This window comes from Lonchura striata, chromosome 5 (assembly GCF_050655825.1).
Source record: "Lonchura striata isolate lonStrDom1 chromosome 5, ASM5065582v1, whole genome shotgun sequence".
Lineage (NCBI taxonomy): Eukaryota > Metazoa > Chordata > Aves > Passeriformes > Estrildidae > Lonchura > Lonchura striata.
The window spans coordinates 9782501-9805801 of record NC_140707.1 but is presented as its reverse complement, the minus strand read 5'-3'; the positions used below and the strand labels follow the sequence as shown (position 1 = coordinate 9805801).

Below are 23301 nucleotides of genomic sequence, written 5' to 3'. Positions count from 1 at the left end.
TGTAGTCACCAACCTGTATTTCCTTTTTAGCTTAATTTTCTCTGCAGATTCTCTTCTATACAGACACATACACCGAGTTATTTTTTTTTTTTATTCTACCATTGTAGAAAATAAACCAATTGTCAATATTATTCATTGTTTTTTTTTTCCCCTGAACCACATCAGCTGCTTCATCCAGCTGAGCCACTTAAGCTCCACCCTATCAAGATGCTCCAGTATCTTGTCTGCAAAAAACTTTTTCTCACAATTTATAGTTAAGTGGGGTACTTTCCTAGTTTGTATTCTGTGGCCTTAAAGACAGCAGTTATTCAAAGTTGAAAGTAAAATTCTTTTGGGCTAACTAGCAGAATTTATGGGCATTTTGTATCCATAACTTTATAAATTAACTGCAAGCCTGAGTTGGCCTCTTAATCAAACTTTGTTGCAAAACTCTCTGCTGTTAGCCCAGCCTGATGTGACCACCAAAGCACTTCAGAAGGGCTGAATTCCAGCTTGCATTGCCAATTTGGAGACCCAAATGTTCACCTCTTCCCAGGCAGAATGGTTGAGTGTGTGCCTTTTCCCTGCTACATCTCCCCAGGATCACTTTTAGCAGAGCCCAGGTGTTACATGCCAGAAGGAAAGAGGAATTTTGTCATTTACCAGGATTCTGTCAGCCCTTGTTTGCCCAGGTAACCCAAAATACAGATGCTCTGGAAGAAATGATGCAGCTCTATTGGGTAAAATAAAACCCATGTGAAATGGCATGCCCCAGCCTGCCCAGATTGGGCTAGTAGCAATAGCTTGGAGATGTCCTAAAATGTGTGTAGCTGTGTGTTTTTGCAGTAAAGCTTATCTGCAATCCATGGTCACCACTGGTCCTGACACCTTTAAAAATGCAGAAGACAGAAATGGTACATGAAGGAGGAAAAAATGCTCCCCAGTTAGAAAAAAGAAGCATTTAATGAGCTGCTGCACCCGTTCCTCAGTAACACACAGAAGGAAAAATGCTCTTGAAGACCTAATAGAACTCTTTAAAAGGCACAAAACTTGATCTAAGGACTAATTTTTCAGGTTCTGTGAAAGGAGACAATTTTCTCACTGAAGTCTTAAAGAATCTGGGCAATTCACAAAAAACTATGTTAAAGTCTGCAGTAAAATAGTTTTGCCCTGCCAGGAATGAAAATAGCACAGACTTTTCTGGGAAAAAGTTTTGTGTAGAGAACCAAGTGTCTGTTGAATGCTTTGTGGTTAATCACTTACCCCCCAAGGTCCAGAAAATTCAAGTCCAAAGTCTAAAAAAAGAAACAGATTTACAGTGTTGATGGTAGCTAACTGGCAACAATCTTTTTTGATAATTGAGAAAATACCTTTAAGTGTTCTAAAAAACTGCAAGGAAATTAAAGCTGGGGTAACTATTGTACTTATCTGGCAGAGGCCCTCATGTGAAGTCCAGATTGAATTAAGGCTTTAAAAAAGTAGAACAACCAGGAGCCATATCATACCACAATTATACTTACTAGATCAAATTCCACCTAAAAAAATAATTGGGTTTCTACTCCCTGTTTTGTTACAATGAGGCTGTCTGATAACTTCACTACTCCAATGATTAGAAGCTTTCTTCTAATTTTCATTTTAAAAACTTGCATGTCCCTTTAATACCCATTCCTTCCTTTTAAAAATAGGATTTACCTGAAAAAGCTCTCCATCCTCTTTACTATTTACCTGCTCTCCATATATTTTTAAAGAGCAATCCTATCTCTTTCCAGGCTTTTTTTATTCATAGACTAAACCAAATGTCTTGTGGGAGATGCTCCTCATTGCTTAACCACAATAATATTCCTCAGTGCAGCTGTTTTTGTCCTTTTTAGAACATAAGAAAAAGGTCCCCATTATTTCAAGCTATTTCATGGCTTGATAAGGTGCTTTCAAGTTCCATGGATATTTTTAATTTTTTTTTTTTAGAATTTATATTCACTATTTTCTATTCATACAGTGACCTCTCTGCCATTAAAATATGTGTTAAAAATATCTCCTGGTTTTATACTGAAATGGAAATGAAGAATGTTTTATTGCCCTCAGTATATTAAGTGTTCTAGTTTTACTTTCTACTTTCATGCTATTTTTCATCATTAGCTTACAATGCTACCTTATTATAGTTACTCTGTATGTTCTAAAAACATTCTTTCCTCTCAATATTTGTATTCCAGGCATAATCTTCCAGCATGTTTGCTACCTGAGTGTACAGGGTTTAATTCTTGTTAAGGCATCAGAAAGATTTTTTTTTTTTAGGCTTTTTCCATTGGTGTTATCCACTCTGGGATTTTTACAGATCACACCCAATTATTTTTAGTCACATAAGGTTTCAGTAGTTCTTACAATAACTACTAAGCCTTTCCAATTAATATCTTCTACAATTCTATCTATTCCTTGGATTGTTAAAAGTAAAAGTGAAAATAATGAAAACTTCCTTTCTCATTGCCCTATTAGTGTCCATTTTAGCTGCTAAAATAGGAGCAGATAGCAAAGGATATGAATTTTTTGAAGTAATGAGTTCTGAAAGACTGAAGATAATGTGACTCTCCTTTGAAACTCTGGATAAGCTATTTTTTAATACAGTAACTATTATCCATAAAGTTGTTTATGAAATGTCATAAATGCATTAATGTGTGTGGAAGTACTTACAAAAATCTGTTTGATAAAACAGTCAAGCTTTCATGTCTAGGCACTTCAAAAGCTCAAAGTAAATTTTCACTTAATTGTTTTTTATTCCTTATTTCTTAATTCCTTGTCAGCTTAGCCAAACACATTCTCTCCCGAATTTGCTTACAAAAATTATCTTCTGATTTTGAAATTATTTTGTTTTACTTCATGGCGCATTTTATCCTCTTTAACTTCTAAGCGTGGATGTACGATAGTAGAACAGGATACTCCAGTTATACTGAAGGGAAGGACAGTGTTCTGTTTTGCTGAAATTCCAGCTGATAGGAAATTAGGTGGAAGAGTGTAAATTGAAAAGCAATTCTTGTAGCTGCTTATTGGGGGCAGAGTTGTTTTTATGAAGTGCTTTTCTCTCCATGATGGTTGATGCCTTGTGCAGGCCGGCCTAGAGCAGAGGCTGGACAGAGCTAAAGAATAAAGCAGGGATTGATTCAAAGGATCTCCTCCATGGATCCACCTTGGGCAGCACCAGAGCCCAGCCAGGGCTGCACCCAAATGACCCAAAATGGTCCCAAAATGCACGAGCGCTCCCGGGGGCTCTCCCTGGGATCAGTTCTGCTCCATTGGCACCTTGGAGTTCATTGTCCCATTCCAGCTTCAGCCCAGGCAGCCCCATCCTGCTTGTTTTTCTCTCTCCAGCCCACGCTGTTTGTGCTCCTGGGCTGAGATTTGGATCATTTGTCCTTGGTGCCCAGCTGGAGAAGGAATTGTTTTGTGTCCCTGCTCTGTGCAGAGAGCTCAGCATCCCCTCATGGGAAGCTCAGAAGTGCACACTAAAGCAGCACAGAATCTGAAAAATAGAAAAGCTAAACTTGAGGCACCATGGTAGTTACAGATATCTGCTCTCCCAGCCTTAGTCCCTTTTCTTTTCCACATGGAGATGGAAGAACTAACCACTTTTCCCTCTTCAAAAGGTGCTGATTTGTTAACACTGTAAGAAGTATTGATTATTTATTCCAGCTATGATGTTCCACTACAAATGGTAAGGGAGATTCTCAGGCCTAATGCTAGGCTTAGGATGATGCTCCTTGAAAGTTTCCAATGCCCTTTTCTTGTCTGACTTTGGTGTGAGAAATTTTATTCTGCGATGCAGGTCTCCAAGAGCCTTCTGCAGCTTGGTTCCCTTGGGCAGGTTGGTTCTCCTGGACTGCAGTCACCACCCCAGCCAGGGGAAGGGCTCCGACAATTTGCTGAAAATTACATGTCCTCAAAACATCCAGTGAAGGAGGTCTGTAAAATCTGAATGCTGGAGTTTTAACTCTTTCACATTTGCTAAACCATTTGCCCAACATTTATTACCGTATTTAGTATCATGTTTTGTCACCCCTCCCTTTCTTCCTCTTTTTTTAGGTTAAGATTACATTTTTTCTTATGTCACGTAAACGAAAATTTAGTCTTGAAGATTACTGCAAATGTCACTGAACAATGGACATTACATGAAGGAAAACAACCTGGTGTCAGGAAATATAACAATCAAGGGACTATTTTTCAATGGCAATTGCATTTACATTATTCCTAAATGATGGAAGTTTTTATTTGCAGGAAGCTTTCCATCTTTTAAAGAAAGGTGTAAATAAAGGTGTTCCCAGCCTCAATTTACTTTTGAAAAGAATATTCACAGCTTTTATAAAATAGAGATTTTTAGGAGAGAATTACTTCTGTTGATCTTACAGAGATGTATCATTGCTGTGCTTAGTTTGAACACCATGTGCAGTATTCTTCTAAGGCATGAAATTTGCTTAAAAGCTTGCAATTTTAAGAATCAAATTCACATTTAGCTTGGTCTAAATGTAATATACATTCATTTTACAGTATATATATTTTTTGCCTGGGGAGGGGGAACTTTTGTTCCACAATTTCTATCAATATTATTTAATTTATCCTTAAATCAGGCTTCTGTTTTTTCTGTCCAATGAGCCCTGAACATTGGACCAGACTCGTGGCCCCTCTCTGAATCCCAGTCACGGGGTGCAGATTCCCAGTTCCCCCAGGGCTGGCATCTGGCTGCTCTGTGGCTCCTGAGGCAGTTCTGTGAGCGCTGATGCCTCCAGGTCCCCCATGTGATGGAGCTGCAGATGGAGCAATGCACTCTCCTTTTCCCTGTTTTGATCATAATGTCCTGCTTCTTTGTGAGAGAGGGGATTTGTATGTGCTTAAAAAAAGCTATTCCCCCTCTACTAAAAATTAATTAAGAAACCTCCAGTTTTTAGAGAAATATTTTGTATCTTTTCTGTCATCACTCTAATGTATTACAATGAGCCTTTCCAATCCCCTGGATCCTTTAGTTTTTAATTTGATGCCCTACAAATCTGGTTTTAATGCTTGTTGCTCAAAAGTAATTTCCCATGTTTAAATACTAGCTGAAATAATATCAGCGGGGACTTCAAGGCCATTCCTGAACAAGTGGATAGCTCTACTCATTATGTTAAAAGAGCTGAAAAAAATATGCATGATAAATAGCATAATTTCTGAAGTAAAAAAAAAAACAACTATCAAGTGCTGTTTCTATACAAATGTCTGAAATATCTATGGTGTGAAATAGATTATTTCAAATCATCCAGTTGCTGATATTTATAATTTCTGTCATGTGAAGTGATGTAAGTTCATATTACGTGCAACATGTACTGAAATCTGGAAGATTGGGTTGAAGTATAGTTTATGCTTAGCTTTGGATTGCAGAGGGCCATTTCTGAACCTTACTAATTAAAAATAGCAAAATCTTCTAGCCTTGGTCTTAGAAGAACCTTTACAGAATAGGTGTTGTATTTCTAGATAAGTGCAGGTGTAGCTAATTCTTTACCAAAATGGCAAACCTTTGCTAGGCACATCCTCACAGTATTTTATCCTGCTATTTAAGAACTATTAATCCTTTGTCTTATAGCAGTCTCAAATTAATATTTGCACAAAATTCTTCAGATCATTTCATTATTTTGTTTAGTAGAGCCTTCCTCTTAAGATTACAGCCTTTTCCATTAAATTGCAAATTATGCAAACAAAGTACGCCTACTTAACTTTGGCAATCCTGCTTTCCAAATGAATATTGTTTCACTCTTCATTTCTTCAAAGGATTACTTTTTAAATTAGTGAACTAAAATGAAAGAAGTGCATGTTTCTCCTCTCTTCTTTGTAACCCATAATTTTCCTAAGGCCAATTTAAGGTATATTGTCTTTTAGAATGACATTAAATTAGACCTCAGTCATCTGCTTCCTGTCACTTTCTATTATTTTGTACTTGTTCATCAATCCTTGGGGGAAATCAAAGCTTGTGTGGCTCCCATTTGAATCTGCATAATTCTCAGTGATAGCTGGGTCAGGAGGTGCCTCCCCATGATATTTAAATTTCCACCATAACTGGAGCCATTAACTCTTCCATGACATGGTCACTCTTATTAATGAAAGTATTTTCAATGTTAAATTTAATTCTAAATTATGGTATTTTGATGTTGATAAGAATGCCAGTGGGGTTTTATAATGTTTATATTGTCTTAGTCATATATGTACCTGTTCTTAGGCCATTCTAACTACAGTTGGCAGCAATTTTTGGAAAGATCCTTTAGTCTTTTTCTTCTGTTCTGAAAACAATCTAAATATTGATTTGGTTTCTTAACACACAAGCTATTTTGCTCCCAGAAGTTAACTTCTGGTTGTACCTAAGTGCTGCTTGTGAAATGCAGAGTGAATAGAGGTGGCTCTGGAGAGGGTACCCTGTTTGGCAGCTGTGGTGACCCTGCAGCAGTGCAGGGATGGAAGAGGAAAGGATGGCCACCACACCACAGCTCCAGGATGATGGAGAGGGGCAGAGGAATCAAATAATTTTATAGGTGAGGAGCTGAGAATGAAGTATTTTACTGGAAAATCTGATGAGGAGAATCCAGGAGCATGGCATGGCAGCAGCTGATCCTTCCCTGAATGATCATACCCCATGAATTCCTGTCCTGTTTCCTGTCCTGGCTGAATTTTACAATCATTATCTTGGCTTCCACTCTGAGTGCCCAGAGAAAGGCTCTCCACAGCTTCTGCAAGTTCTCAGATCTATTATGTATACTGGTTTTATAAGACGCTGCAGCAAGTTCAAATCCTCATCTTGTTAATCCCAGACAAATTTGTGTTAATTTTTGAGTGTTGTGCATTTGCACTCTTTGTGAATGCAGTAAGTGCTGCTGAGGTTTCAAGAGCTCTGCCCCCTTCTGTCTCCAGGCAAAGTAAATCAGTAACGGGTGCCTGGCTAGAAATCCTTCAATCCGTGATTCTGACTCATTCAAATTTGCTGAGATAAAAGCAGATTATTTCCAACCATCAGATCATCTCAGAGATAAAACACTGTACCATTTTCACCCTCACCTTGTTCAATGCATTGACAGACAGAATCTTTCAGGAAATCATCCAAATCCTGACCACACAAAGACCTGGATTCTCCTGTGTGCCTGCTTTGCACTGTCAGGGAGATGGCTTCATGTCTCTGATTTTCCACCTAGCCCCAGGCCCCTGCACTGCTGAAGCCTCTGCCAGCTGGCAGTGCTTCCCTAGGGAGCCTTGCAGCCTGGGCTGCAGAGCTCCCTGCACTCTGTCCTCCCCACTGAAAGCACACCAGGCTGGTGTCTCTCCCAAATTTGCCCTAAGCCAGGACAAATGGGCAGTGAATGACCAACCTACAGAGCCTCTCGCTGGGTTGCAGGAAAATCATCCTTCTTTGGGTTCTGTGGGTGTAAAAGTGGAGATGCCAGAGCAGAAAGAAGAAATATTTGAAAAGGTTTCTATTTTTGGCTGTGCCATGCTCCCTGAACAGCTCAAACACCCGTGATGATACCAAGTCTCTCCTTTTGGGAGCACATCCTACATGTGCTTTTTGGATTGTCACTCCACTATTCTGGACTTTTTTTCTTAGTAGCAGGTACAGTACTATGTTTTGGATTTACTGGAAGTAACATTGATAACACACTGATGCTGGAGCTGTTGCCAGGTTCCTGCAGCCTCTCACAGAGAAGATGAAGGAAACCAATGCTCCATCAGATGGAAACTTCATCAGAAAAGATAAAATGCTCCATAAGATGGTTTTACCCAAGGAACTTGGACAAGATCGCAAGCATCTCAGCCATTCCTGACCTTTCTCCCTGGAAGGATCCCATGTAGCAGCTCCAGATATTATACCAAAGTGTAAAGCTTTGTACAGTTGGGTGTGAAGCAAAAAACAATATTTTGATGACTCTGACCAGAGCTGATTCTTCCACTGTTCTGCTGCATGACCCAGCTGGAAGAATTTCCCAATTTTCTGTTCATGACAGGCTCATGTCCTGGGGGTTGTCCCTGTCAGCAGAAACTTGTAGCTACAGCCTCTCTGTATCTTGGGCTATGGCATTTCCAGATGCCTCAAAAACACTTTCTGGTGTCAACTCTCCCCATCTTTTAAATAGACTGATTTGTAGGTGTGTTGAAACTCTTAAAAGTACACTGCTTTTTATGTGTATTCATCAGTTCTAAGGCCCTGTTCTCCAGATACGCCCACTCTTTAAAAAATTTATGTTTTTAGTGTTAATCTATTTTTTTGCATTTGTTTGTTTATGGGCTTTTGTTTGTTTCTAATTCAAAAATGTCAGGAGAGTTGATGTTAGTCCATCATTAAAAAAGAAAATTCAGTCAAGAACACCTGAATATTCCAAAGTTAAAGTATCTCACTGTGGAGGTGATCGTAAGCAAAGGTGGCCCAGAATACATTTCAACACTAACCTTTCTCATTATAATCTGGAAAAATTGAGGGGGATTAGTTGGTTTCTTATGACAAAAGTTTCCTTTTGGACCTTGGGAAAAGCATGGTGCTCTTCCTGTGAAATGGGAACAGCACATCTCTGATCTGAAGAGACGTAGGTAAAACTGGGAACTGAGATAAAACAGGATGGAGTGTGTGATATCTTCAGAATGTGAAATCTAGTGTAACACAGTGGCTGTTTTAATTAGTTTTGAGAGAAAAGCAAGATGAGATAGTTACATGTGTGTCTGTAGGTACTGCATGGTCCAGAATTGCAGAGGACTCTGTAATTTTTCCTTTAATTTTATAGACTTTTTTGATGTCATGTGAAAAAAAGAGATGTATATGCATACATATGGGGTTTTTTTTTTCATCATCTCTGTACCAAATATAATTGATTTGCTTATTTGTGTTACTTTTTTTGCGAATACAAACTATTAACCCAATCTGTTTCCAAGATAAGTTCAATAACTTAACTTCCTTGTGAAGTTGAAAACTTTTTGTAGTGGTTTTTGTTTGTTAATTTAAGATTTTTTTAATTTTAAGATTTCTTGGTTAATGTGTGGTGAGTTTTGGTGTTGGTTAATTATTAATGTATTTATTTCTTGTTGTGAGACAGGATTAGAAGGAAGGTAAAGTAGGCTTAAAATTTTAAAAGGGTTTAAAGAAAATTTTATTAATAATAACCAAAAGAAAAAAAGTAGTAAGAATAAAAATAAAGTTTCTTTCATCTTTAACATATGTTTTTCACAGAAGTGTGTCTAATGTTTTAGTAAAAATCTTTACAGCACTTCCCTAAATGTCTCTCATACAAAACTGTAACACCTTTCGAGACAAGAACACAAAAAAAACATTTGCAGTACAAAGGCATCAATTCTTTTATGGAAGCAGGTCAAAATCTGGTAAAGGAATCTTACGTTTGCTAGGTTTTTGTCACAGAATGGCCCAAAGTAAAGACCTGTGCCAGGAAATTCATTTATTTAAACTGCAAGTAGGGGAGACTAGAAATGAAAAATCTTTGTGGTGGGAAGTCAGCTCTGTTGATGGCTGTGAAAGCTGATGGTCTGAATTCTGCCCCAGATGTGGAATGCCCTATCAGGGAGTGGATGGCATCATTCTGCACCTGCACTCTGATTTGTTTTGGTTTTTTTCCCCCTAAACGTCCCTTCACTGCTGGAAATAGGTGTGGGTGGACTTTTAGTTTGACTTTTACTTGGACTTTTTAATTCTAAGTCCCTCATCTGATCCTTCTCTGCCTTGCTCTTCTGTCATCGCTGACCTCCACATCTAAAACCCAAAATCTTTGCTTCCACATTCCTTCCATTTGACTTTCATTAGAAACACATAAATATGAGCATGAGAATTATAAATTGTTAGTAATGAACATTTTTTCCAGCTGAATGTTTTGCTATCTTTTCTAAGTATACTACACTCCATTGTTTATTTGTTAATGTCCTGGTTTAGGGCAATTTCGGGAGAAAAAGGAAAGGAAAATTTTATTTATTAATAAAATTTACTTTTATTCATTAATTTTAGTCATTAATTCATTCATTATTTATTAAAATTGAATTTATGGATGAAAAATTTATTAATAAAATTGATAGAAAGGCTTAGAGTTTCCTTACATAAAGATCTAAATTGTACAGGAGGTAGGGTTCATACCCTCAATATGGAGATTTGTTTTCATATATCATTCTGGGGCAAATTTTTTAAACTGAAAAGTTCAAAGAATAATTCCAGTGAAAAGTGAAAGAAAGAGTACATTCTAAAGATAATGAATTATTAAGAATTAGAGTTATTCTATGCACTTTCCTGCTGGCAGTATTCTACTTCATTTGAATTTAACCTTGAGATTATATTGCAGTGCACAGAGATTTTTTTATTTGACAGAACAACACACTCTAATTAAATGGTCATATAAAGAGAGCTAACATATTCTACACTATTCTGTAAATAATGTAATGATTTTTAGGTCCCAAATATCCTTTGTAGAAATTTATTAAAACCTATATTTAAAAAAAATTGCCATCAACTGGAATGCAGATTGAAATGCTTGGTTTTGACATAATTATTTTGGTAATATATTTTGGAAAGAATATATCCATGCCTTCAAAAATTCTGAACTTTACAGTGAGGATTTGTTTGTATTCCTGAGATAGCCTTCACTGCATTTTATCTTATGCAACGTTCGTCTTCTCCAGAAATCCACCTGTACTTACCAGTGCAAAGTTTAGTTATTTTTAAAGAATTCAATTCCTATTCAGGTATTAAATAAAACAACTCAAAGTATAGTGGAAGTATTAAACCTTATAATTACTGCAGTTTCCAATAAAATAGAGCTGAAGTTGGTTAAAGATTGAGTAGGAGAAAAAATAGGAACAAATTGTGATGTGTTTTTCTTTAAAGCAAATAGACTTTTTATGTATTATAAGACAGAGAAGTTTTTTTGGTTTGTTTTATTTTTTTAAACAAGTAAAAAGCATAAAAAACCCAAATGTGCCAGCTCTGACATTTCCTGTCTGATGACAACGATGAGATCCAGCCTGTTAGGGCTTAAAATGAATGTCTTGTCTAATTTGTGCTCTTCAAATTTATTTCTTTCCTCCCAACTGTCTCATTTTACCCCACCTGTCACACATCACACTTTCACACCCCTACCTTACTTTTTTCAGATTTTACAGGCTTTGCCTTTTGTTTTTCCCCATCTTAAATGTGATCCAGCCTTTTCTAACTGTTCACTTTAGGTTCTTGCCTTTTTGTTTTTTAATTTCTTCATCAGTGTGCTATCTGCTCTTTTACCTGCTAAATTAATTATAGAACTCTTTAGGAAAAACAGAGTGGTAAATTTAAATAACATGAAATATAAATAATAAAAATATTAGTGCTTAAGGGCATTGATATTTCACTTAAAACACTTCTCACGTGGTGTCTTAATAATACAATTCAAATAAAACCTTAATGGATTCTCTAGATGGAAAATAAATGTAATAAACACTTAAGATGTTATAAATGTTTATTTGCATCTTGTAAGAATTCTGGAGTTCTCCTTAGGATTTTTTCAGTTCTGTGCAGCTGAACAGCAGCAGAGTTGGAATGAGCACTGGTAAGGGGTGTGCAACTTGCCAGTCATTAACTTTTTTCACATATTGATTGCTAATATCTGAGATAAGTTGGCTTCTCAAATATTGATTATATCTTACTTTTTTTGGATCATTTCATGCTCCTTGAAACAAGTGCTTCAAATGTTTATATATGGGGCATGTGTGGCTAAATATCTCTAGGTAGTCTGTACTCTTAATTTTATTAATTGCTATTGTTTATTATTAGCATTTGGTCTGGACTTGTGTCGAAACTTCCTATGCCTTTGGGTGTCAAGAAATTTCGTTAATGCCTCTAAACCACTGAAATATAGATGCAAATGCCAGAAATTTAAATTAATAAACAATGACATCAGTGCTGCATTTGAAATTGGGTTGACTTGTTTGAGGAGATGGTTAAAACATAGAATGTTAATTTTAGCTGGATATAATTGACAATAATTGACAAGTGAATTTAATTCTTTTTAACTTGTTGAGTTCTTTTCTAGTTCCTTTCACATCTTTTTATTGCACACTGAGAAACACTTTTTGATTTACTTTAAGGAGGGCATGGCTTCTTTCCTGTTTTGATAATCCTGAATTTTATTTTTATGTTTTGTTTTTTTAAATATCATTCAACTTTCTCATTTAAGATTGCTAAATACACTCTGCAAAGCTGCCTGTCACACGTTAATGTCAGTGACTCTAAGCTATGTTTAAGTTATCCGCTGGCATCTAGTAATTATCCAGAACCATGAAACACAAGGCAGTATTCTCTGATGTGTAAAATTTCAATTCTCTATGTGTTTCTTCAGTCCTAAACACACCTAGACAAGAATGTCAGTTTAACTTTTGGCAACATCTTTTAAAGTTTTTGGTTTAGTTTGTATTTTTTTTTCCTTATAGGCCTTCTAAAGTTGAAAGTGTTAAATATAGGTGAAATAAGTGAAATGGTGACCACACAATACATGTCACTCTCTAAACATGCTTATGGCTGCCTCAGCTGAAATTTCTTTCTGAATTAATTCTGATTTCTTTAATTTCAGTCCACTGAAAATCATCTTATTAAAGTTTTAAAGTATATCAGAATTAGTCATAATGTTGTGATTAACTTTGCTGGTACGGGCTTTAAACAATGGAATCTTCAAGACAAAGAATTTGACCAAACCATTGATAATTTCCATCTGGTAACACACTGAAGATGTACAACAACAATTCCATAAATGAGCATAACAGGAAGCTCCTGCTTCCTCCTAAATCTTGTTTTCTGCCCTCTATTTTCAGACACTGCTTCTTATGAAACTCTTGCAGATGGGCACAATGTATTGGTATCAGACACAAAGTATGTGAATTCTGATACCTTTTCATCAGACCTACACCAAGAATTCTATTTTTTAAATGATATCCTGCCAGCTTTTTCACAATCCATTAATTCCTGGATCAACATCAGAAGGAATGTCAGAGCCGACTGAAATTCTTGTAAGACACAGATGTCAGGATCAAAAGTCAGAGACATTCTCGGAGCAGCAGGGAATCCTGCTCGTTAGACCTTAATCGTAACAATTAGTATCTGCCATGTGACAGTCTCTGTACCCTGCCTGTATTTCTGTGACTTCCAGGCAGGCTAAAAAGAGAAACTATTTGCTGGAGACAAAAGCACATGGGCTGTTAGATTTGTTTCTTCTCTTTTTGCAAACTTTTCTGTGGTCTCTTACCTTAAATTGTAAAACAAGAAAAAAAAAAGAGGATTGCATCAACCTATCTTTAGATTGAAATAATTTTACACTTTAGAGGCAACTTTGGGAACGCCAATCTCACTGCTTCTCTTCCAGCCACAGCTCCTTGTCAAACGCTTCCTCATATTTATCTGCTGTGCTTGTGCTCTCTAACTCCTGATTTCTTTTTTCATATCTGAATTTTCTTTATTGAAAAATTAAAAGGCTATCTTCTTCTCCCATCATTTTGTTCTCTTTTGGCCAGTCACCACCTCCTTCATTTCTGAGGCTGAAATTTCTGAGCAGTTTTGGAACTCATCTCCCCAAACTGAAGTTACAGTCCTGTAATTTACAGGTCTGTCTATTTACACTTCAACTTTTTTTCGCTGAAAATATTTTAGTTCTCCCATAATTATAAAGAACCTAAATCTGGTATAATCCATTCCCTGCTGGTATTCCTCAGAGTCATGCTCTTCACAATCATTATCTGAAATGCCAATTTCCTTTCATTTTAGAACCTAGGCCCTGTCCTTTCCTTTCATGACATACAGGGCACTGGAAAAATGTTGCTTCGGTCTACAATCACCTTTACTTGACTAATTGTCAGTCTTGTTATTTAATATTCATTTTCCTCCTCTAAAAAAATATGCAATTCTCTTCTGACTCTGTTAGGTGAAGTTATTCCTTTCATGTATACGATTAATGACTAATTAATCTTCAAGGAAAAGGCTGCTGGTGCCTAGATTTATCTACACTGTTTGCCTGGTAGAAAAAAAGCCACTTGTATTCTTGTGGCTAACATTTTGCATGGTTTATAAGATTGTTGTTTTTAACCATCTTAGCTTTGAATATTTTACTTTAAGATTTTTTTTTAATTATCTTTTTCAGTGCATTAGAGACCAGAGGACACTGAAATGGTCACACTCCTTTCTTCTCCTTTGTCACTTTATGGTTTTGGCATTCTGAATTGAAGCAACCATTTCAGATTTGTGGGCCTGTATTTGTAATTCTTGAATTGTGAAGAATTCTTGGCTATAGGCACATCACAAGTTATTTTTGTCTCGATTCTTTATCTTCTTTTTTGATCTTCCTTTTATTTGTGCATTGATACAGTAAAAGATATCAGGCATGCTAACTTCACTTTTCATTTTGGTGTAGTGGAGAAGAGTAAAGAGAGAAAGGAGAGAAGGAAAGTGTCTTGAAAATGAGAAAAAAACAGGATCTTTGGAGCACTTGGAAGTGCTAATATCAAAACTTTTATATAATATGTACACTATAATACACAGATATATATAAAAATATAATGTATTAAATATACTCAATATATAAAAAACGTGCTAAACATAACAAGCTGGCCTTAATGGACAGGGATAAATTAAGTAAGATACTCTAAGACTCCTAATATTTCTATTTGCAGTAGAGAAAAATGCACTATGGGGGAACAACAGAGGGGCTTTAGGAGCCTCCTATGGGATCTAGAAATGTAAGAATAATTTTCACCCTCCAGACAGTCTGAAAGGACCTGGTAGTTTTGGCTGGGGAATTCTAAATGTGTGAATAGAAGATTTTGAAGAAGAATTTAATGACTAAAATGAAGCAGCAGAGGGAGGAGAATGAATATTAAATAATAAGACTGACAATTAGTCAAGTAAAGGGGATTGTAGATTGGAGCAACATTTTTCCAGTGCCCTGTATCTAGTGAAAGGAGAGGACAGGGTCTAAAATGAAAGGAAATTGGCATTTCAGATAATGATTGTGAAGAGCATGACTCTGAGGAATACCAGCAGGGAATGGATTATACCAGATTTAGGTTCTTTATAATTATGGGAGAACTAAAATATTTTCAGGGAAAAAAATGTTGAAGTGTAAATAGACAGACCTGTAAATTACAAGACTGTAACTTCAGTTTGGGGAGATGAGTTCCAAAACTGCTCAGAAATTTCAGCCTCAGAAATGAAGGAGGTGGTGACTGGCCAAAGGAGAACAAAATGATGGGAGAAGAAGATAGCCTTTTAATTTTTCAATAAAGAAAATTCAGATATGAAAAAAGAAATCAGGAGGTAGAGAGCACAAGCACAGCAGATAAATATGAGGAAGCGTTTGACAAGGAGCTGTGGCTGGAAGAGAAGCAGTGAGATTGGTGTTCCCTAATTTATCTGTGAAGGAAAACAGCAAATTTGAACTGAGAACTTGGCCAAGCTACAAAAGGGAAGAGCAAAAGTGTCGTGGGGATGTTTTATACCCCATCAGCACTGAAACAAAAACTCCACTTTGTCCTGATGCCTTGTGAAGGCTAAGCTAGAGCAGAGGCTGGACAGAGGTAAAGAATAAAGCAGGGATTGATTTAAAGGATCTCCTCCATGGATCCACCTTGGGCAGCACCAGAGCCCAGCCAGGGCTGCACCCAAATGACCCAAAATGGTCCCAAAATGCACGAGCGCTCCCGGGGGCTCTCCCTGGGATCAGTTCTGCTCCATTGGCACCTTGGAGTTCATTGTCCCATTCCAGCTCCAGCCCAGGCAGCCCCATCCTGCTTGTTTTTCTCTCTCCAGCCCACGGTGTTTGTGCTCCTGGGCTGAGATTTGGATCATTTGTCCTTGGTGCCCAGCTGGAGCAGGAATTGTTTTGTGTCCCTGCTCTGTGCACAGAGCTCAGCATCCCCTCATGGGAAGCTCAGAAGTGCACACTAAAGCAGCACAGAATGGGAAAAATAGAAAAGCTACACCCTGAGCCATCAGTCCCAGATATTTTATCCAAACTGCCATTGGAACACCTATGTTTGGTTGTCTCAAGGACAGAGCTCCACAACCTCAACCCTCCCAATCACAAAGTGCTTTGTGAGGTTCAGGTGGCACCTCCTGGGTCTCCTTTTGTACCCCTTGACTCTGCTCCTGTCCCTGGGTACCCCTGAAAGGGTCTGACTGTCCTCTCAACCCCTTTGCTGCTCTACACTTAATAGCTGAGCTGCCCCTGAGCCTCCTCTTCCCTGGGGTGACCAATTCCATTTTCCTCACCTTTCCCTGTCTCTAATTTTAAATTTTTGAGGTGCTATGGAGCTGCCTTATTAATAACAGGCAGTGTATGCAAAAAAATCAACTCTTTTATTTGTCTGCATTTCAGCTTTATCCCTGATACCTCATGGATTTTGGAGACACATAAGTAGTAATAACACTTTATTCTAATATGCCACATATTTTGCATGCATCTGGGAGGAAAATAGTAGCCTACAGGAAAGCCATTAATGAGAAGCACTAAATGCCAAAGATAGAAATTAATGAATTCACTAATGTTTTTTTCTTCTTTTATCCCTGCTGTTATCATTTAGCTGTTTTCACTTATCTGCAGTTTCTTCTCTTTTCAGGAGTATTTACACAACCATGTCCAGTTCCAGCATTGAGAGCTTTTAATATTGAAATAGAAGCAGCAAACAAGTAATATTCCTGGGTGATTTGGCTAGAAAATTAAAATCATTGTCTGAGAGAGAAAACAAGGTCTGGAAGAAGATGGAAATGAGTGTTATAAATGACCAGGTCTTCAAAACCTATGTGCATTACACTGAATTTCCTCTTCTTGAGGAAGAGGGTTTGATCAATCACTCATTGCTTTTGCCAGGTAAGAGAAATTCTACAGCAACTGCTGTAAAAATCTGTTATAGTTAGTTTATATTTTTATTTGAGAGAGGAATTGTCTTGAAACTGTGTATGTGTGTGCAGATAGAGGTTTGTTTTCATTTTATTTCAGTCCAGTTTAGTGTCATTCAAAAATGGAAAAGCCATGAAGTGATAAAACCTAAGATTTCCTTTGCTTTGTTTTAATTTTACCACATTAAAGAAATATCTCCTGAAAATAACTTCAGAATCTCAGATCTAATTAACTTACTTGTGGTTTGTTCTGTACTATCTCAAAGCTCTGAACATGGACAAGCAGAAATGCCTTTAATTTAGTGATGAGGAAGCACAAAAGAGCTTCCAACAAGCAATACACAACAGCTTTTTGGATGCCCATTTTGATGATAAATCAGGACTAATGTGTTCTTTAATTAAATTCTTTCTTAATTTCTTGGCTGGCTTTTAAAAGTTTAAAGAGATCTATCCATGTCTTCTTAAAGAGGTTTAAAGAGATTTATGCCTCTTTAGAGATGCTCCATATTGCAGCTTTTCTGACTTGTATTTGCATATTTGTGCTTGTGTGCAGATGTACTAATGAAAGTCCTTCCTCAGCATAACTCAACATATGCAGGTCACCCATCCAGGACAAAATTAGGCTTTTTCTCTCTGAGAAAGTATTTTTTTCCCCTCTTTGAGCTATATAAAAAATAAAAGCAGTTAAGACTCAAAAGAGCCCGAAGAAACTAAGGTGACTTGTGGATTTAAAGCAAATATTCAAGGTAGTTCTGATGTAAATTGTGTGCTGAGGGGAACCAAGGCATAAAAACTTGTTTGATTTCTACTTTTTGAGAAGCACCCTGTTAAAAATGGAACCAGACAGAGAATTAATTATGGTACTAGTAACAGATTTAAATGTCCTTAAGGACATTGATCTCTCATATTTGGTTATGAAGAGCTTTGACTTCTGAAACTGCCCTAAAGGGGGAAGTGTTCAGACACAATGCATGAGAGAACAGCTGGGTTTTACTTTTGTGAGCTCTAAGAGCGTGCAGAATTTCACATGTCAAGAACATCTTATATTAGTTTATTTTTAGCCATAAGTCAGTGCTAAAACTTCTTTTTACACTAAAACTGAAGAGGTGGCCATAGCTAAAGAAAATAATGACATATCCAACAGCTGAGATAAGAAAGAGATGATCATTAGAAGCCTTAATTAAGTTTTTCAAAGTAATTAAATGTATTGCTGAATGCTCTCACAATCATGAAGGTGAAATGAGATATTCTCCAGATACTGACTGTGCTGTCATGGACCTCTGACAAATATTTATTTATTCCAGCCCTACTAGTTTATTCCCAGTTCCCCTACTTTTCTGGGAAGCTGAATTTTTTTCTGTTGAAGATGACATGATATTAATTAGCTCTATCTCAGATATTCTGGATTTTTCTGAGGTGACTGTAGCTTACTGGCTTCTCCATCCCAGTGTTTGATTAAGTGTCCAAGCCCTAACCTTCTTGAGCCACTGTTATCATCTGAGCCTTATTTTTCTTTCTCTCTCCTGTTTCTTCGATGTTTAGTGTCACTCAGTTTCTGTTCTTTCTTTTGTTCTTGTCTGTTCCAATTTTGTCTCTAATAGTTTCTGTCAGTTTCCTTTGCTTATTCTATATTTCTTAACCCTTTAACTCTCTTCTCCTTTTTTCTACTACCAAATTCCTTTTATTTCCTTACTCCTTCCCTACCTACATTAGCTGTTATTCAGATTTCACAATTTGTGCCAGGAACATTCCACTGTTTGTAGAGCACTCCATGTGTTTGGCCAATAAATCTGGCACTTACCTTACACTGCTTGGGATTGTCTAGCTTCAAAGTTATCAATTAAATCTGCAGAGAATGGTCCTGAGTCTTTGTGCTGTGCTCCTGAGGTTGTGAAAGAGATCTCGTCATTAGTTCATATTAAAACAATAAAGCAAAAAAAAAAAAAAAAACCAACACCTATTCCCAGTGTTACTTTGGGATGGATAATGCTTGCAATGAGTCATTTGAGAGACCTGAAGTTCTGGTATGGATCTTTTGCATGAGAAAGAAATACAGATTGTTAAGAAGTACAGCCAGTCATGAGCAAGGGAACATTTTGAAACCCTGGATATAAACAGATGTTCTAGAATAATGTGCACTATAAGTAAAAACTAGGACTTGGTTTTTGATATCGTTGCAAATTATAATATCTACAGCTTGCATGGCTTTTCTTGCTAGAGAAATGAAGCAAATCTTTATTTAAGTATTCATAAATTGGTAAGTATTTTCCCCATATTCATTATTATTATTTTATTATGATAGCCTTTACAATATGTCTAAGTTAAATTCTATGTCTGTAACCATGTCAGGCAGGGACTGACAAAAATTTTCAGAACTGTCTTATGCCACAAAGAGTCTTGATTGGAAGGTGCAAAAAGCCTTCCACGTGACGCTGACTGGATCAGTTGGCTGGAAAAGTTTGTTTCACTGTCTGAGATACCAGGTCCCTCCTGCCCATTTGGCTGTGATGTGTTTAGCTTCATTTATATACAAACATCAGAGCAAACAAAAGTTTATTTATATAGAAACATCAGAGCAATCAAAGACTGCTGCTGCAGTTTTTCCTGCAGAGCAAGTGAATTTTTTGCAGGTGATAAAAGAGAGGAAAGAGAAAGAGTTCTGAAGGTTCACCCAGATTGTAATAAAATATGAATTCCACCTTGGCTGCAGTGCCTGGGTCACAAACTACAGGCCACTCTTCTGCTGCTGGGAGGGCATAAAAGTAACTTATTATCATTTAGATAATGGATGAAGTACAGAAAAATGGTTTTCAGCAGAAGGTATTACTCACCCACCTATTAAAATCCACCTACTCTTGGTAGCCACAAAACCACTACGTGGAGACTTTGCCAGGATTAGAAAAGAATAAAAAAGAAAATAACAATACAAGTAATTGAGCTCTGTGAGGACCTGGATAGGCAGAGCCTTGCATCTTTTGGTCCAGTTTGATTACCAGGGGCAGTTTAAGAGTTTGCCAGACACCATAAGTGGAAATTTTCACTGAGGATACTGAACATAAGTAATTTTAAGCACGATTTTTACTTAGAAACTTAGATGAGATTTCAGGGGGGAAGGGTTCTTGGGCAAGTTAGTCAGAGGTTAACCTAAACCAGCCCAATGTGAAGCTTAGCTTTCAGAATGCAGAGTTCAGCAATAGTTCTGCTGTTGGCAGGCACTTGGAATTTTTACTGCTCCCTTCAACTGGGTTATTTACCTAATTGTCTGAAATCCTCTCATTTAGGCAAATTTCTCTGCAGGGTTCAGAATTTCTCTTATAAAAAGTTTTACTCAGCTCAGTCCAACCTGGGGTCCAACCCAGAACATTTTATTTTTTGAGTCAGGAGTCACAGAAATGCTGGAAATAAAAAGGTGTAGCTAAGAGTACACAATATTTTGCCTGTGAAAAACATACATGTACTTCATATTCTGTTCAAAGATAAAACTTTGTCCATGATTAAACCATATCTTCAGTGTCACTAAATATTACATCAAAATTATGCTTTAATCTGTTTTTCAAGGTGGTGCTAGGAAAGAAACAAAGAAAGAATATTGAGATCTTAAATATTGAAATTGGAGAGAATTGCAGATGTCTCCAGAATTGCAGAGCACCTGGTGAGGATGTTAATTTCCAGCATTTATTCCCTTCCTCTCCCATTAGTTTCAGTGTTGGAATGGGTACCCAATAACACCTAAAGTCTTTTATGTCCATTACATTTTGGGATAACTATTTTTCCAGCCATTCAAAAAAAGAACAAGAAAAAAAAAAAACGAACAAAAATCCCTCCACCAAAAACTAAACAAAAACCTCCAAAAGACCAAAAAAAAAAAAAAAAAAAAACCACCAAAAAACGGACCCTAAAACTTGAAGTAAGCATGAAAGCAATGATGCAGTTTCATGATTCAAGATGCCAACAGAGAAATTAGTTTATCTTTTAGCCTAAACTAGGGGTGAAGGACTGAAGGAGTGGCATTAACTCACAGGAAGTAGAGGATTTTATTGCCCATGAGTTAGACAAAGTGTCCCACATGACAGAAGCACATACTGGCTTTATTCTAAGTTCATCCTTGTGCATTTATTTCTGTAAAATTTTATTTCATTTCGTCTATGAAAGCTATTGGTTTTCTTTCCAAACCTGGCCTCTCTCATACCCTCACTCATTTACAGCTGAGCTGTTTTCATTTCTGCTTTCACCAGTGTGGTTGCCCAGACAAATGGAAAATCCTGCCAAAGGCCATGCCTGTTTGAACAACACACCTTTGCTGTTTGGGAACCCATTTTTCTCCTCTCTCCTTCACACCCTAAAACCACATTTATTTAATGAAACATTTTTGCTTTAGTCTCTTCAGAAAAGATATATCACATCACAGACCCTCAATTTCAGTTTTCCTCTCTTTCTTGTAATGCTTTTGTACTCTTTCAAGTCAATCATCCTTTTATTTCATATTTTATGCTTGCATGCTGTTCAGACAATTGACAATACACCTGAGCTTTCATGTCTAAGGCACTTGCTTCATACCAATGTAATGACAATAATTTCTATCAGGTTCTTCTGTTTTTCCTGCTGTATTCTGCACAAAATGTGTTTCCTATGGCACCTTGTCCAAGAATTTCTAACCGCAGAATCTTTTAGATCATTGAGTTTAGTAATTAACCCTTCACTGGCAAACCTACCACCAAATCATGTCCCCAAATGCCACATCTGCACATTTTCCAAATACAGTGGGCAGCCTCTTTCAGAGTTTGGCAGTCCTTAAATCATGGGAGATTGCAAAGATGGTCTCCATTGCCTTTAACAAGAATGGCAATCAAAGGAAACTGTGTTCTTCACTTTTCAGTTTCTCAGCATCCCTTTTCAGTTTCCATCATTTTCCCGTGTGATCCCAGGAGTTTGGAGTATCTGGGGAGTTTCTGGGCTGTGTCACACAAAGCTTGGGTTCCCAGCTATCAGCCATTTGAATTCTTACACACCTGGCTCAGCCACAGAGGGCAGTGTCCAGCACAGGGCTGTGGGCATGGGCAGCAGCCAGAATCCAGTCAGAATTCCAGTAAGAATTCCCTGCAATAAGCCTGTTCTGCAGCAGCTGCCAGGCACAGGAGGGAGAGCAAAGGAGCCACCTCCCACTAATCCCTCTGTGGGACAGCAGCTCCTACATGGGGAGGAGTCTTGGAACCCTAGAGGCTGAAAATTTTAAACTTTCTGTACAGAAAGGTACAGACTTTTAAGACAACAGTATATTTAACCTGAGACTGTATAAATAGCTTCTAAAATTGAGTGATAAAACTGAGATTATAAATGTGTGGTTTGGTTAGAAGTAATATCACAAAGTTTAAAGTTTTAGAATATAGTAATATATATAAAAAACTAAGTTTTAAAGTAGTAGAAAATATTTTTTTTTCCATGTTCCTCTTTATGGGTTTGGGTGGTACTGTGTAATTGGACAGAAAAGTCTGGTGTAATCCACATGGAGCACAAAGGACCTGGGGATTAAGGAGAGGTGGAATGGAGGGAGCAGGAACCACTTGGGACAGAGCAATAGGAATATGAGAGACAGGCTGAGGTAAAATGCAATGTCAATGGAAAGATGACCCTTGTCATAAACAGATTGGTTTAATCTCTGAAGTTCAGAATATGAATTCTGTCTCTTGGCATATCTCTGTGTTCAAGTCATGACAATGTTCAGAACTGAAAATATTTTTCTTATTTCATGCAATTATTTATTCAGTAAGTTTATTTAATACATTACACGCAGGTGAAAATAGATGTGTTTTGATAAATTCACCAAAGGCCTGTACAGTACTTTAAATGAAGTCATATGTTCATATACTTCTATCTGGAAAACAGCACTGTGATGATGTATGATAAATATTTTTCCAAACACTCAGCACAAGAAAGCCAAGTTAAGTCTGTTCCATGGAAAACTTCTTGTGAAGAAATTCACACTGCATGTGCTGTCTCTACAAGAGGATCAATTTTTCTCTGCACAGATCCATCCACTTTATAGCAAAGGATTATGCATATATAACTACCATTTATTTCCTAGAACACAGCTTCTAACTCATCAAAATACATATTTATAAGGCTTTATTAACAGGCTTCATTTGAGGTTTTGGAGTCTATTTGAAGTTTGAAGTTATGGAAAATGTTTGTAGTTCCATCATTCAGGAAAAACATGTTTGAAAACTGTGCAGAACATAGAACATATAAACATAGTTTCACTGAATATTATTTATGGAATCTGTCCTCAAATGGAGTTAGGTTTTCATCAGAGTAAAATGTAACTCCAAAAGTTAGGCTATCATTTGATAAGAACCTTGTAAGTTATATTTGCATGATTATTTCTACAAATTTGGTTTGGTATTTCAGTAAGGATTTGTCTCACAAAG

At 37.0% G+C, this 23301-nt stretch overlaps 1 protein-coding gene across 2 annotated transcripts in view; it reads left to right on the top strand.

Moving 5' to 3' along the window:
- Window positions 1-23301, top strand: part of DCDC1 (doublecortin domain containing 1) — a 57650-nt gene that overhangs the window by 20754 nt on the left and 13595 nt on the right. Inside the window, exon 3 of one of the 2 annotated variants that reach the window (XM_085579584.1) lies at window positions 16597-23301. This exon is cut by the window's right edge and continues 7242 nt beyond it. The exons of the other annotated variant lie outside the window; for it this stretch is intronic. Coding sequence (XP_085435710.1) covers window positions 16597-16632 — 36 coding nt within the window. The 3' untranslated portion in view covers window positions 16633-23301. The remainder of the gene's footprint in view (window positions 1-16596) is intronic. 2 annotated transcript variants of the gene reach the window in all.